This window comes from Vanellus vanellus, assembly GCF_965231255.1.
Source record: "Vanellus vanellus genome assembly, chromosome: 1".
Classification (NCBI taxonomy): Eukaryota; Metazoa; Chordata; class Aves; order Charadriiformes; family Charadriidae; genus Vanellus; species Vanellus vanellus.
In genome coordinates this window covers 100,198,262-100,212,157 of record NC_138905.1, presented here as the reverse complement: position 1 = coordinate 100,212,157, position 13,896 = coordinate 100,198,262, and the positions used below count along the sequence as shown (strand labels likewise).

The 13,896-nt window shown below is 43.7% G+C and overlaps 1 protein-coding gene across 1 annotated transcript; it reads right to left on the bottom strand.

The window, feature by feature from the left end:
* Positions 1 to 647: 647 nt before the first annotated feature.
* On the bottom strand, positions 648 to 11,962 carry TAGLN3 (transgelin 3). Its single transcript, XM_082487121.1, has 5 exons — positions 11,837 to 11,962; positions 11,216 to 11,397; positions 10,183 to 10,357; positions 5,191 to 5,293; positions 648 to 1,141 (listed from the first exon to the last, which is right to left on the bottom strand). Exons 2-5 carry the CDS (start codon positions 11,393 to 11,395, stop codon positions 1,000 to 1,002), a joined length of 600 nt encoding a protein of 199 aa, XP_082343247.1. The 5' UTR covers positions 11,396 to 11,397; positions 11,837 to 11,962; the 3' UTR covers positions 648 to 999.
* Positions 11,963 to 13,896: the final 1,934 nt, after the last annotated feature.

The window sequence follows — 13,896 nt, the reverse complement described above, 5'->3', positions numbered from 1 at the left end:
GTGGGCAAGACGCTGGGAGGGGACACAGCTGGGACAGCTGACCCCAATTGACCAAAGGGGTATCCCATACATACGGTGTCATGATCAGCAACCAAAGCTCAGGGAAAAAGGGGGGGGATGGGGGATGTCTGTGGTAACAAGTAACCATCGTGCATGCTGAGGCCCTGCTTCCCAATAAGTGCCTAAATGTCTGCCTGCTAATGGGAAGTAGTGAATTAATTCCTTATTTTTCTTTCCCTGTTAAACCGTTTTTATCTCCATCCACAAGTTTGCCAGCTGCAGTCAACCCAGCACACTAGGTTACGGGAAATCCCAGGTAAATTGGGTGGGACTGTATGAACCAGACTCAGTGGATAATACATCTTTTCTTCTTTTTAGGAAAATACACTGGCTGCGCCTTTAGACAAATGCTAAATTAAACATGTAACACAGACTGTAAACACTATAGCAAGGAGTCACTCAGAGAGGACTCCGGGTTAGAGATGAGACAGATCGACCATTCAGAACATTTAACTCCTCAGCACTGTACCATGTGGTCATTGGTTTTAATTGCTTTTACCTCCCTTAAATAACGAGTCTAAGAGGTGTCTTTAATTTGCCTTTATTTTTAGGTCAAACAATATCATCACTGAATTGAAGAACGAGGTTACTGGTTGAAATACAAGTGCGGTGTGAGACAAATATGGAAGATAATACTTTGCAAATAAATTAATACAGAATAATTGTCGTTGCATAGTTCAGAAGTGAAAAGTAGGAGGCAGCAGTGCGCACGTGCTGTGAACTGACACACACCACCACGAAAACCCAAGTTCCTAGATGAACTCTCGCAGCTGCAAATAAAACAAACCAAACCAAAAATATCCCAAACCTTAGAGAGCACTAACTATTAAAAACCAGGCAGAAAGAGAACTAATGAGCATTTTTTTCTTTTTTTCTTCTTTTTTTTTTTTTTTAAACAGACCATGCTGCAGAAGGAGTGTTTTCTGTACAGAGATGCTTTTAGATAATCTGCCTTGGCATCCCGTAGCCTGTCATACCCGACTGTGATGCTCCTTTGTTGCTGCCCATCTGAAGGCCTATTACGTTCTGTCCCTGACGAAGCTGCTCTTCTGAAAATCCTCGTCGATTCTGCTGTGCTTTCCTGTCCAGATGCACACAAAAAAAGCAACATACACACATACCGTCATTCTGCATATGCCCAGAGGATCATGAAAAGCAGTCTTAAATTGGCTCATGTTAACAGATGTGTCCCCAGTAATTCAATATTTCATTTGCGCCATCCCACGGGCTGGACAATACTGGCTGGGCTGATCGTTTTCCTGCAGTGAGAAGTAACGCTCTAGTCAAACCTACAACACTTCAGACTTTCACTGTAGCACTTATTCCAGAACTTCTTAGCAGCTATGACAGGTAAAATATTTACATAATACTGTATACAACACTCACGATAGGATTAATTTGTCTTAAGCCCTATAGCCCTTAAAAGCTGTAGTCAATGGGATCCGATCAATGAGACACTTACTTGAGCTCTAATACAAGTTGATACCCACCTAGAGCAACAGTACAAATTGGTATAGTTTAACTCAGTGAAGTAACTAAGAGCTGCATGTATCTGGAGACACAATGGGACAGAGAAGTGACTTGCTCATTTTCGCAGAGTGGGTGACGGTTGCCTGCAGGACAGAACAATTGCTCTCTTGCCATTTCCAGATCTCTCTCCTCTAAGCAATAGACTTTGCCCTTTGCACCTGTGTCTTAACTGTATGCCAATCCTTTATCTTCTGTCAAAACATACTGACTGCTTTAGTTCCGTGTCCCCGGTCTCAAAAGCCCTTTGGATCAATGAACCTTTGTTGGAGTTTAAAAGGAGGTGGTTCTTTCTCCTGAAAATAGCACCAAGGCCAAAAGTGGCGGTTAAGAAGCATCATGAAAGTTTGTACTCTGCTGCCTCGCGAGAAACTGTTCATCTTAGATTAATCTTTAACTTATACAGGGTGGGGAAAACAAGTCATTTACAAGGGAGAAGGATCAGTCTGTCGCTGCCAAATAAGCCGTAAGAATCGGCAGAGCCCCAGACTGAGGGAGGCTTTCAATCAAGCAGAGGCTGCTCCCACCCAGGTACAATCCTTCTCCCTGCGGTGTCTGTTTGTCCTGGGATCGGGTTACCCGGCGATATCGCATCGAGTTGCAATTCTCCTTTTCTCCCCACCCCACCACTAGATGAGAATGCCAGATTAGGTGCCTGCTGTGATTGAAAACCATCAACATGATCCTCTCTGTGAGGGTCTGATCCTGTACTGTGCTGACCACCCTGGCTCGAGTCCAAACAAGCACTTGAACGCTTTGCTAGGCTCAGGACCTTCAGGATGGTGCAGAAGAGCCCAAGTCTGCGTGAAAGCCCACCAAACCAGGAAGGTCCAGAGAAAACCGGTACTGATCTGTCATTTTTCAGAACAGGTCTCCAGTGCTAATGTACAGATGAACAAGAGGGCTGACAGAAGCCCATCACCGGCTCTCAGATCCCACAGCTCTTGCCAGACAGCATGCTGTTCTGGAGGGGGGCACACAGAACCTCGGGCGCCTCAGAAAGTAACCCACGCTCACTGCTGCTTAATTTCTTTTCCAGAACCCTTGCACAGGCACCAAACTACTGCCAGAATCTTCGAGAGAGGATGTTTTCAGAACTACTCCCATTACCTAATTGAATCTCAGGTTTACTGTGTCTGCCTTTATTTTAATTAAAATCCCAGGAACACATTCTATTATTTTTCTCTCTTTCCTCCTAGAATTTTCAGCTGCGTTGTAGAGTAATTCCACAGAAAGTTGAAAAGTTAACTCTGAACAGGAAAAAAAAAAAAAAAGAGAACTGCAAAGAAGAAATAAAAAGAGAAACCCAAGGGAAGTCTGCTAATAAAAGTTGATTACATAAACAGTTTAGATCCTATAGTGTTGTGTTGCCATCATAAGCACCACATTTAGTATATGATGGTCGTACAGCCAACAACACGTACTTACGATTTGCTTCTAGGTTGGTGGAAACGGCCTTAGCTGAGACCAGAGAAAAATCGGTGAGGGCAAACCTATCCTCATCAGTGTCTCGCCCTATTTCAAGTCCTGTTTGGCCCTGCCTGCCATCACCTGGCATCACCCTCGCTGCAAACTGAGCCCACCGTGCAGATCTGCCAACTTCTTATGCCAGCTTTGCACCATTGCTTGTGGCTGCCAAACCGCAAGACGGCAAACAGCCACGGGTCCATGGGGACGCAAGGCAGGCCTGGTGGGACCGGGCATGTGAGGCACTGGCAATGGAAAGTTAAACGGCTTAACTCAAGGGTAGGGGTATCTAATCACTGTAGATCCCTGCATGGATTCTCTCATTCCATTTAATCTTGACTTCTTTCAATTTAACTTAAGGCGATTAAGAATCAGCCTGAAAGCCCTGACTCATGACTAACACTGGGTGGCAGTGAGGGCGCTAGATCTGCCTGAAGGGATGGGTAAGCTACTCAGAAAACAGCTCCCGATCTGCCATATGTTATTTCCTTATAGAAATAACATCAGTTTTCCTTAAGGCAGTAGCCACAAAATGCTATTTTAGGGGCTGCAATAGATATGGATTGGCTATCCAAGCAGCGCGGACAGGACAAGCAGCTAGGGGAGAAGGGAGGTGATTACATCTTCGTTTATGCCAATGAAAACTGTTCCCACCTACAATTGAGAGTCCAGATGAAAATTAATTTTTCCATGTAGGACTTTGTTTTAGTTACATAAAACAAATAAGCCTGTCTGGGTCATAGTGATTTCATGTCTGGTTTATATTAAAGCCTGTAACTGGATTTGAATTTTAAACCCAATTATATTCAATAAATACAAATCTCCTTGTGGAGTGTATTAAGTTAATTTAAACTAATTTCTTATTAAGAATGCATAGGAGTTTGCACTCATTCACCTAAAATTCAAGTCTCCCTTAGCCCCAGTTAAACCAGCTCAAGGTTTAAGCCAAACCAAGGGAAGTTTGTTTTCCTTTTGCTGACCCTCACCTAGACATCAGAAAATTCAAGGAAACCAAAGACAAGCAGTCAGCACTCTTTCTGCTGACATGCCTCAGATATTTCAGCACAAGAAATAACCTTGGATGGCGTAACCTCATGTCAATAATATGCCTGTGGGGCAGGAACCTAACTATGGGAAGATTTCCTTTTCTTCCTGTCCCCACTTCTCAGCCTCCCTAGCCAAAACAAATGGAGTTTTGGAGCAGATAAACAGCTTTGCCAAGGCAGAGAGTTCTTTACAGATAAGTGGTACTCCCCAAGATAAAAGATGATTAGGAAATGAAATCATTTTTGGTTTGACGAAAAATAGAAATGGGTTTCATGCCTTCTCTTTGCTCGGTAAATGGATCACTTTACAGGGGTCTGCTGGCAGCTATAACAGCCTTGTCTTCATTAATCTTTCTGTCTGTTATCTGATGTGAGGCAAAAGTACACGTTCCCTACCAGCTACTCGTATGACACACGTATCTGCAGGGCTGCTGCCATTTTTGTTCTCTTTTCTTCATAAATGGATATAGAGGATTAGCTGAAAGCTGCTAAATAGACGAATGCCATCAAAACCGGTGCCTGAATTTCCTAAGTATCGTTGCTATCCTTCCAAGGAATAAGAGTCAGGGGTAACGTCAGCGGACAAGAAAATTATGTCTCTTCTTCAGTGATCAGTATGTGCCCCTCATGCAGCAAGAGGGATAGGAAACCAGAGCTGGAGCCGTGGGCGATGCGCTCCTTAATCCCGCTACCAGCACTGCTTTTCCAGCTCCGGGGCAGGAGGGACACATAAGGTGTGGTGAGCGGGGCTACATAAGAAAAGGCATCAGCATAGCTGTGCGACACAGCTCCCACAGAGCTCCTCCCCAGCAACCGTGGTGTAACTTTAGGCTGACAAGTTATGGTAACTCGTGGACCCAGCAGTGATGCTGATAAAGTTGGGAACCAGTGAAGGGTAGAAAACGTTGCTGCCTGGTTGGGTCTTTGCTTCCCTCCTCTAGACTCTGGAGAGAAAATCTCTCCGTTAGAAGGAAATTTTGGAAAAATTCTTACCTTCCTTTCCCCACGAATTTCCTTAGAGCCTAAAGGCACACAATATTACCAGCTTTCTCGGGAAGCCAGCTCTGGGAAGCTGTGCTTTGGATTTTACCTGTGAAACCAGGATGGATCTCCTTTGTAGCAGCCGTCGTCCTTGGTGACTGCCAAACTGCCTAGAGCCATTAAGGTTCTCTGCACTGCTGCCATGTCCTTCCCTAGAAAGCCAGACAGTGAAAGAAATAATAAATCTTTGCACGACAAATAGCTTGGCACACTGATAAACACTTCTATCCAATGTATTAACTAATTCCCTCAGCTCCCCTGAAAAAGTGCATTAACAGCATCATAAAAGCTATTTTACAGTTGTTGAAATGGAGGTATTTAATAAGCGCCTGCATGTCAAAGTCATCAAAGGGACAGTGTTCAAGCAAAACCTAACAATTCAGACATTTCCAGGTTTCCAGGCCTTTGCCTATTTTAATGACTATTTAAGTCCTTCTAGACAATCCTTTTGGCAAAATTTTCTCCTAAGAAGACATCACTTCGGCGTACAAAGTACGGTAATATACTCAGCAAAATGTGGCTGAAGGAGAACAATGTGGTAAATAACTGCCGTGTCTCCGTTTCTTCACTTGTAAACTGGTAAGACTGATCCCGCCATTTAACCCCTGGTATTTGCAGTCTGTCCCTGTGCTAACAGAGCTCACGGCAGTCCTGGAGAGCTCCTGTGCGGATAACTCGCATTAGTCCTTCCCAATATAACCATCAAATCACCTCCCAAATCCTTCCTACAGGTTTCTTTTCTCAGGCTGCCAACAACCGATGCTCTGCAGTTTCATACCTTCAGTTGCTGCCATCCAGTTCCCTATTCTTCCACCTTCTCACTCCCTGTGTTACCTCACTTCATTCCTCATTTCAGAAAGTCAGGGCTCATCTCATCTTTAGCCAAAACAAACTTACATTTCTGGTCATCGCTAGTTCTTTAGGTTCTCTCCATAAACAACAGAGAGAAAAGCTTCTCAAGGGATAATTTATCCCATCTGTTTTGGGAGGGGTGAACTTGGCTTTCACTTGCTTAGAGGCACACCTTCCACCTAGCTGAAAATTCACCAGGTTTCCAAGAGGGCACCTTACACTTTGAAATATAAGGCTTATTTTCAATAGAGATTTGCATTTTAAAAAAATATATTCCCACAGGCATTTTTAAAAAATTAAGATTACTCCTTTTTCCTAATTCTTCTCTTGCACTTTGTCACTTGGTGTAAAAAGGACAAGGAATGTAAAGACATCAGAGTCAGACTCTAACTCTCTACCCCATCCAGACATGATAACTTGTGGAAAACTTTCTAGAAAAAATGAGTTGCAACACATATTTCTAATTGTGTGAGGTGGTACGTTGTTGAAAATCTGCCTTTTCCCTCTCCCTTCTTCTGAAATACTTCCGTAAGTGTTTCTGTGATTCCTCTCCCTTTTTTTCTGTTCCATTTCTTCCTCTTTCTTAAAATAATTTATCTAGTTATCAGATCTGATTTTGACTGTAAATTCTTCACATAGGAAAATAAGTAACTCATAAAAACATGAGATAACAGAGACTTTATGATGATAGCAGATTTCAGAAATACCTCCAGTAGACCAATATTAATGAAAATCTCTGTAAACCAGCTGGAGAGCAGAGGGAAGCGAGCACTGCACATTCGGTGTTTACGCTACGCATCACCCTGATTATAGGCAGACGCAGTTCAGGGCTTTGGTTCATACAAATCTAAACGCGTAATGCACTGGCTGAGGTGACGAAGACACCCCAAAGCTGAAAACATCTAGCAGCTTCCAACTCTGGCTGTCATACAGCCTATTAAAGTTTGTAGCAGTCCTGTCTGCAGGGGACCATTTGCTCAGAAAATAAATTGTCAGCCATCCAGAATCCTTGTTTTACTGTATTTGTTAATGCAAACTGCATCAGACGGAGGCCTTGCTTAAGAGGGCAGCTGAAGAGCCGACATCGCGCACATGGAAGGGCGCAAGGCAAAGACACTCAGAGCTTCCCGAAGCAGCAGATGTACCATATGCCGTAACAGATGCCACATACAACGTCCTTGGGATGCCTCCCGTACAACGAGGGGCACGGTGACTGCCTGGGATGAAGAGGGATGTGAAGAAGGATTTAAAAGTGAATGAGCTGAATAATGATGGCAAGCGCAGGGAAAAAAAAAAAAAAAAGAAGAAAAAGAAAAAGAAACAAAAGACGGGTAGCAAAATATGATGATCAGCCTTCCGGAGCCATCTGGCAGCCCCCCCACGCTCCGCACTCAGCTCTGCCTTATTTGTCAGTGGCGAGTGGGAGACGCTGCAGGGGAAAAGCAGACCGAGTGGGAGCCGAGCGCCACGTGACAAAACAAAGCCACGGCCACGGCTTTGCAGAGCATCCTTGCTGTGGGTGAGGGAAGACCCCAAACCCATGTAGTCTTGTGACATTTACCCTCTTCCAGCAAAGGATACGAGGGGCTCGGTGGCCAGCATAAAAAGGGCAGTGAAAATTTTTCAAGTTCCACTGCGAAAGTCCCCTAACGCTGCAGCCACCTGGCAGAAGGGATCATCTGCATCCTCTGAAGGCAGGCTTGACCCTGGCATTGCAGCAAATTGCGGTCAGTGCCTTCCCTCAGCTCCAGTACTTGCTCACCGGCAGCCACGTGGGCCGCCTGCCCGGCCCCCAGCCTCAGCCTGCCCGAATCGTGCCGCAGGGACCCGCGGCGTTCCTTCTGCATCTTCAGTGTCCTCTGCAACGTGCTTTGAATAGCACAACCTCATAGAGGATCTCAGCACTGCCTGTACAAGGAGAAAGGGGCCTCTGGTCACTTCTCGTGGTAAGCTTTTCTCTTTGGGGAAACCTGGCCAGGGGGCCTTTTTCTACCTTGGGCATGGATTAGGGAAAGCGGCTCAGCACAGTACATTTAAGTAAGAAAGGACCAAAAAAGAGGTGATACTTCTCCTGGACCAAGAGGTCGCAGAGATGAAGAAAAATGCACCAGATGGACTGAGTGAGTTTGAAACAGCCGACAGCAGACTGCATCCTAAAACATTTTCATTAATCATTACTAAGAATTTCAAAGCAAAAGCTCTCGGAAAACAATTAGTGCCAGGGAAAAGCTGTTTTTCAGTCACACATGCTTTTCTTTCCCTATAAACATACATTGACAGCTCCTCTCTTTCTAAAGAGGTTATGGCCTGAAGTGTAGGAGCGCTGTAATTATGAAACAGTGAAAAAGAGACTGTCTTTTCTGTCCAGCTAATGCATCCAGGTTCAGACGATGCAGCCCTGAAGCAGTACAGATGCTAGAGGTCAGCGTTATGGTTAGACACAAAAAGCCTGCAGTGACTCACTGCTGGAGAGTCATACTGTTTCATCTCAGCACTGAAATGAGCAGCAGGAGAGATGAAAAGGGAGTGGGAAAGTGAGGAGACACAGATTAGTTTTGGGAAGTCTTAAAATAAGAGTGGAGAAAAGTCTTGCGTGTCTCCCTCCTAGGCTGCGAGCTGTGTTTTGACTTGCTGTCCTCTGGAAGTCACTAGATTTTTTCCTTACATCTGTTGAGAAAAGGCAAAGAGTGAAAGGAAGAGAAATGAGGAGAGAGCCACCATCATTAGGAGTTTTTTGTCTTCAAAGCAAGTCCTTTTCATCATAAGGATCAATGTACCGTACTTTCATTTGCATGGTGTGAAGACATTATGAGATGCAAAAGACTGCAAAGAACTGCATCTGAAATGAGCTATTATCATCCCTTACAAGATCGATGGAGCTTCTCTTTCAGCAGCCTGCTAGGCTGAGGAGGGGGAGGGTGTTCAGGGAAGTGAAAATCCCTTCATTTAAAGGTATCTTGGATGTCTTTCACTTGGATGTCTTTCACTTAGCTTGGTAGTCTTTAGTGAAAGACTGAACTGGAAGAAACAAACCTGCCCTTGTGCCCAAAGGTAGGACTTGTCGAGCAAATCCGTCAGCCTGAGAACATTACAGATCCCAGTAAGTCCAGCTCTCAGTATATCCTTCCCTTCTAACCCATCTGCAAAATGTCCCCTAGTCTTTCATTTCTCGAGCTGTCCTCCAGAGGACTGATCTCTTCCACGGATCCCAACGGCCTGTGAAAACAGACCCCACTTTTTTCCCCTCCATGTGCGTTCCTACACAAACTACACGACCAGCTTTCTCAATGGATTGTTCTCCTCTTTCCACTGTTTCATTCTCATGGCAGATTTTTGACCCTTTCACTACCCGACAGCTATCCTTGTTTTGAGCCCCCCCCCCCCCCCCCCCGAGTGTTTTGTGCCCCCACAGAGAGTGTTTTGCATCGCCTTGTCCGGAGGGATGCAGGATATTCAGTGTATTTGGTTAGAGCACCAGAAAGAGATGCATCTCCACAGAAGCGGGCAAAACCTGGCCATAAGAACACACAAATGACTCAGCTCCTCAGGAACCAGAACATGCAGTTTCCACTTTGAGTATGGGATGAAGGTAGACTTCACCTGGGTTACTGCAAAACCACAGGGGCGCTCCAAAATTTTTTTTGCTGTTGCCATAGTGACCTCTCTTAAGAGACTGTATCCTTAGAGAGAGATGCTTAGCTAACATGGTATTAGCAGTGAGTTTTGCTTCTTGCTAGTGACAAACGAGCCCTCATAAGCTTCACAGAGGCGTATATGCTTCTGGGAATGCATTTTATAGCCCTAATTTAAGCTTTGCTTATAATTTAAAAACTGCAATAAAATCTTGTCATCAGAAAATAAGGCTTTTCCATATTTGCTATTAGAAGCTATTTACTTGGAAATAATTAGCATAGAGAACATTTGTTTTATTAGGTCTGTGGATTTCTATCAGAATGATGGGCTTCTGGATAACACATGAGCTCGGAAAGGCTCCGTTATGCCCTCAGGGCAATATAAATCCCTCAGAGGAGATAATGCACTACCAGGAGAACACGGTAATGAGGTAAGACAAACAGAAACAAAAGATAATTACATTAGAGAATATGCCTCAGACAAAATGCACCATTACAACACATCAAAGCAAAGTAAAATGAAGACTGCAAGCTGACTTCCAGTTTATTATTTTTACCTTCCCATAAATCCACTGTCTGGAAAATATCTGTTGTTCTTACTCCGTAGATTTCAGCAGCTTTTAAGAACTGAGAAATTTGTTCCATCTGCTTGAAAGCCATTTTTGATTCAGAGATCTTTGCAATGGGCTCATTTCCCTTTGGATGTAAACTGTTTATTAACTTGCATAACAGCTGAGAGATAAATACAGAAACAAAATTAGAAAGCAGTCATCGAACTAGAAGGCAATTTCTGCACATGAAATGATGCTGCAAAATGCTTTTGACCTGGCCAGTTTCTGTCAGGGACGTAACTTCTTCAATTAAAAACAAAGAAGTGAGTAGATAATAACCAAAGTATATTAGAAATGCTTTAAAGCTTTCATCAATTGATGGCAATAGCCTGACCATATAAATCCTAATCTGCTAGAAACAACAAAGCAATCACTGGTAAAGGTTATATAACAACTGACAGAGAAGAAGCCACATGCCAGAGCCAAAAAAATAAGCAATGTCAATTGAAATATTGTTAAAGTCACTTTGGCAGAGATTCAACAATTAGCGTATTCTTACAGCCCACTGCAAACAGCAGCATCTGCTTGTTGTTCAATAAACCAATGGAATACAACGTTTTAGCTACAGAATTATTCCCAAGAAGAAAACAGTTATGACATAATCCAATCCTTCAGATTTTCTATATCTCTTCACCTTTCCCTGTCAACAGCGATTATTTCTTAAAGAGAAAAAGTATAGATCTGATTTTAAAACAGATCTCATTTAACTGTATGAGAAAAGGTGCTGAAGGAATGAGTCATACTCATATATAACATGCATGACTCATAAGAATCATAAGGACTGTACTAATCCCAGTGCACTAGTAGAATAATTATTTTCTGAGATTAAGATTCCTCATCAAAAGGAAATAAATCAGATACTAAGATATAGGTTTCTGCACTGGCCATGAGCTCTGACCAATTTAACAAGACGAAGACAGAAGATAAGGACACTGGGCATATAAACACATGCAAGGATGTAATTGGACAAAACACTTACTGTTCCATCCATCAGCCAGGTCTGAAAATGTTGCCTTCCAGGAGGAGGGTGCTCTATCTGTTCTCCACACTGTACAATAATCCAGTTCACCAGCCTAGACTCTAATTCCGGGTCATATTTCTGCTCAATCTTTTCCTGAACTTCTCGGCTTAAGCCATAGCTTGGTCCTCTGTTAGCCATCTCTGGAACCGAAGCAGAACTTACTTAGTGGGTACAGTCCCGATCTGCAGCTTTGAAGTATGCACCGGAAAATTAAAGAATAAAAGAGTGAGCAGCCTGCCCTACACGTTAGACAGTGGAACAGATGTTCATCAACACTGAAAGTAACTGTATGGCACTGGTTATAGCTGTTCTGCAGAACAGGGGAGGGATCAGCGAGGGAATATCCTTTTCCAAAAGCACAAATCAGCTACAACATTTAAAAAAAAAAAAAAAAAAAAAAAAAAAGGAAAAAACAGCAGTCCCCCCTGCCCAACCACAAAGACAGAAGAAGAAAAGCAAGATTTAAAACAGAGCAGGTTTTAAAGAGAGGCTTCTGCTATGTTTACAGAGAGTACAATAGAGTTCTGAGATCAATGTTAAAGCTGCCTGCAAATCCAAAAGCACTTTAAAATTGCCTACCTAATACTTGCTAATAAGAAGAGGGTTGTACATGGGAGCTCAAGCAATCCGATTAAAGATGCAGTCAGGGTCTTCCTCGGCAGAGCTGCAGGGATGGATATCCAGAGACCAGCAAATAGAAAAGCGTAGATGAATTTAAGAGACGAAGGCTGCCACAATGCCCTGCCGCTGCCGCAGCATCGTGGTTTGAAGAACAGTGTGTATTGATTTGATTTTCCTCACATATGAGGAGGGTCAAAGCAGGGGCGTTGCTAAGAGCCATTAAAGAGGCCTGCCTACTCAGTCACAGCCCGGGGATCCTGTTTATCTCGCCCATCTGCAGTCTGCTTTCATGCAGGCTTCCTCAGCCTTGCGCTCTTCACCCCACAGGCTCGGTTTTACTCCACCTAGTCTGCACCAACCCAAGCCGCACCGAGCATCCCAGTGCCAGACAGTTGCAAATACAAGCAGAGGGACTCCACTCTGTTAAACGAAGGGAACAGAAATTACTACGCGTCTCGTTTATTTTTAAAGCACAAAGCAGGAGCAAAGCCTTTTTCTCCCTTCTGCATCACGATGCTAACAGGCTTACAGCGTGAAAAATAATTTCTCCTCTTCCTTGTTCAAGTGCTGCCAAAAAGTTTCAACTAGGGGACAATAGGACAGAAAGTCAAGGAAAAGAACGCAGGTGGTAGAATATTATTATCACCCTATCATCAGTGTATATTAGGCTATCAAATAGATAATAATAATAATCATTAGTGTATATTAGGCTATCAAATAGAGTAATAGCGTCCCAAGAAAACAACTTGAACCACTAAAACCAAGGAGAAATCACCAAAAACTAGAAAACCTAGTATAAAACGCAAGGATCGTATTTTCTGCTGGTATGAGTCAGCATACCTCCAGTGACAGCAAGGGAGCTATGCCCATGTACGGTAGTTTAAATTTTGACTATACCACTGCAGTGGTGGGAGAGGCAAGAAGGACATAAGACAAGAGACTTTTCTCCTGGTCTCATTTGTACAGATTTATCCTTTATTAAATAAAGTCATTTTGCTCCTCTCTGAGTTGCACCAGGCTTTGTCAAACATCCTTCATCCATGCTGTGTTATCTACCCTGCTATGGAAGTGTTCCCTTTTGGCAAACGATTCCTGTTCAGCTTGATATCAAAGGGGGTTGATAAATCTGAGGTGGATACATAATCAGCTTTGTCAACAAAAGTCCTCCTGCTGCATTTAAAAAGAAAAAAAAAGGGGGAAAGGAATACAACTCCTTGTATATATATCTACCTCATAATGGCCTCTTCATCCATTATTTTCTCATTTTGAGACCATGAATTCCCAGATTTATACTGCTTCGTACGCTGCTGGGCTTGAGCAGACTCAAGAGATGAAAAATTTAATAGATGACCCACTTCATTGTTGTCCTCCACAGGCATTTCGTTTAGTGCTTTCTCTTCTCTGCACTGGTAGTTTTAAAACCCTATGAAATATTTGGTTACATAACTCAGAGCATGCTACGTGACAGGGCCACCACTTGAGCACTTTCCGTCCCAGCGAACATGCTGTTGAAGGCACAGCAAATGCGCAGGAACCAAGACTGCAAACCGAGCCTGGAGATCAGAGGAGGAGTGAACTGCAGCTGCAACAGTAGAAGGCAGTACGTGAATTGCACGTTCTCGCCGTTCAAGCAACTGTTAAGGGCCAGGCCTTACACTTGGTCAGTCCCACAAAGAATCACAGAATTTTCAGAGTTGGAAGGGACCTCTAGAGATCATCTAGCCCAACTCCCCTGCTAAAGCAGGATTGCCCAGAGCACAGTACTCAGGACTGCATCCAGGCGGGTCTTGAAAATCTCCAGAGAAGGGGACTCCACAAGCTCCCTGGGCAGCCTGTGCCAGTGCTCTGGAAGCTTTATTTTGCACTTTCAGATCTTTTTGCATTTCTGTGTCTAGAAGGGAGTTACCTAGGTCGCTTGGCTGTTTCTGGTCACACCAGGGTGTTCGGTGCTCACTAGCAGTGAGATTTCATCAAAGCCACCTACTTTTGCATCAGCCTCTGACCCCGTTTCCTAACTT

Excerpts from the sequence above, each read along its gene's own strand:
- TAGLN3 (XM_082487121.1), bottom strand. The coding sequence starts at position 11,395 with ATGGCTAACAGAGGACCAAGCTATGGCTTAAGCCGAGAAGTTCAGGAA. Across the intron at positions 10,358-11,215 it reads CCTGGCTGATGGATGGAACA|CTGTTATGCAAGTTAATAAA; the intron begins GTAAGTGTTTTG and ends TTTATCTCTCAG. Across the intron at positions 5,294-10,182 it reads GACAGTGGATTTATGGGAAG|GGAAGGACATGGCAGCAGTG; the intron begins GTAAAAATAATA and ends CTGGCTTTCTAG.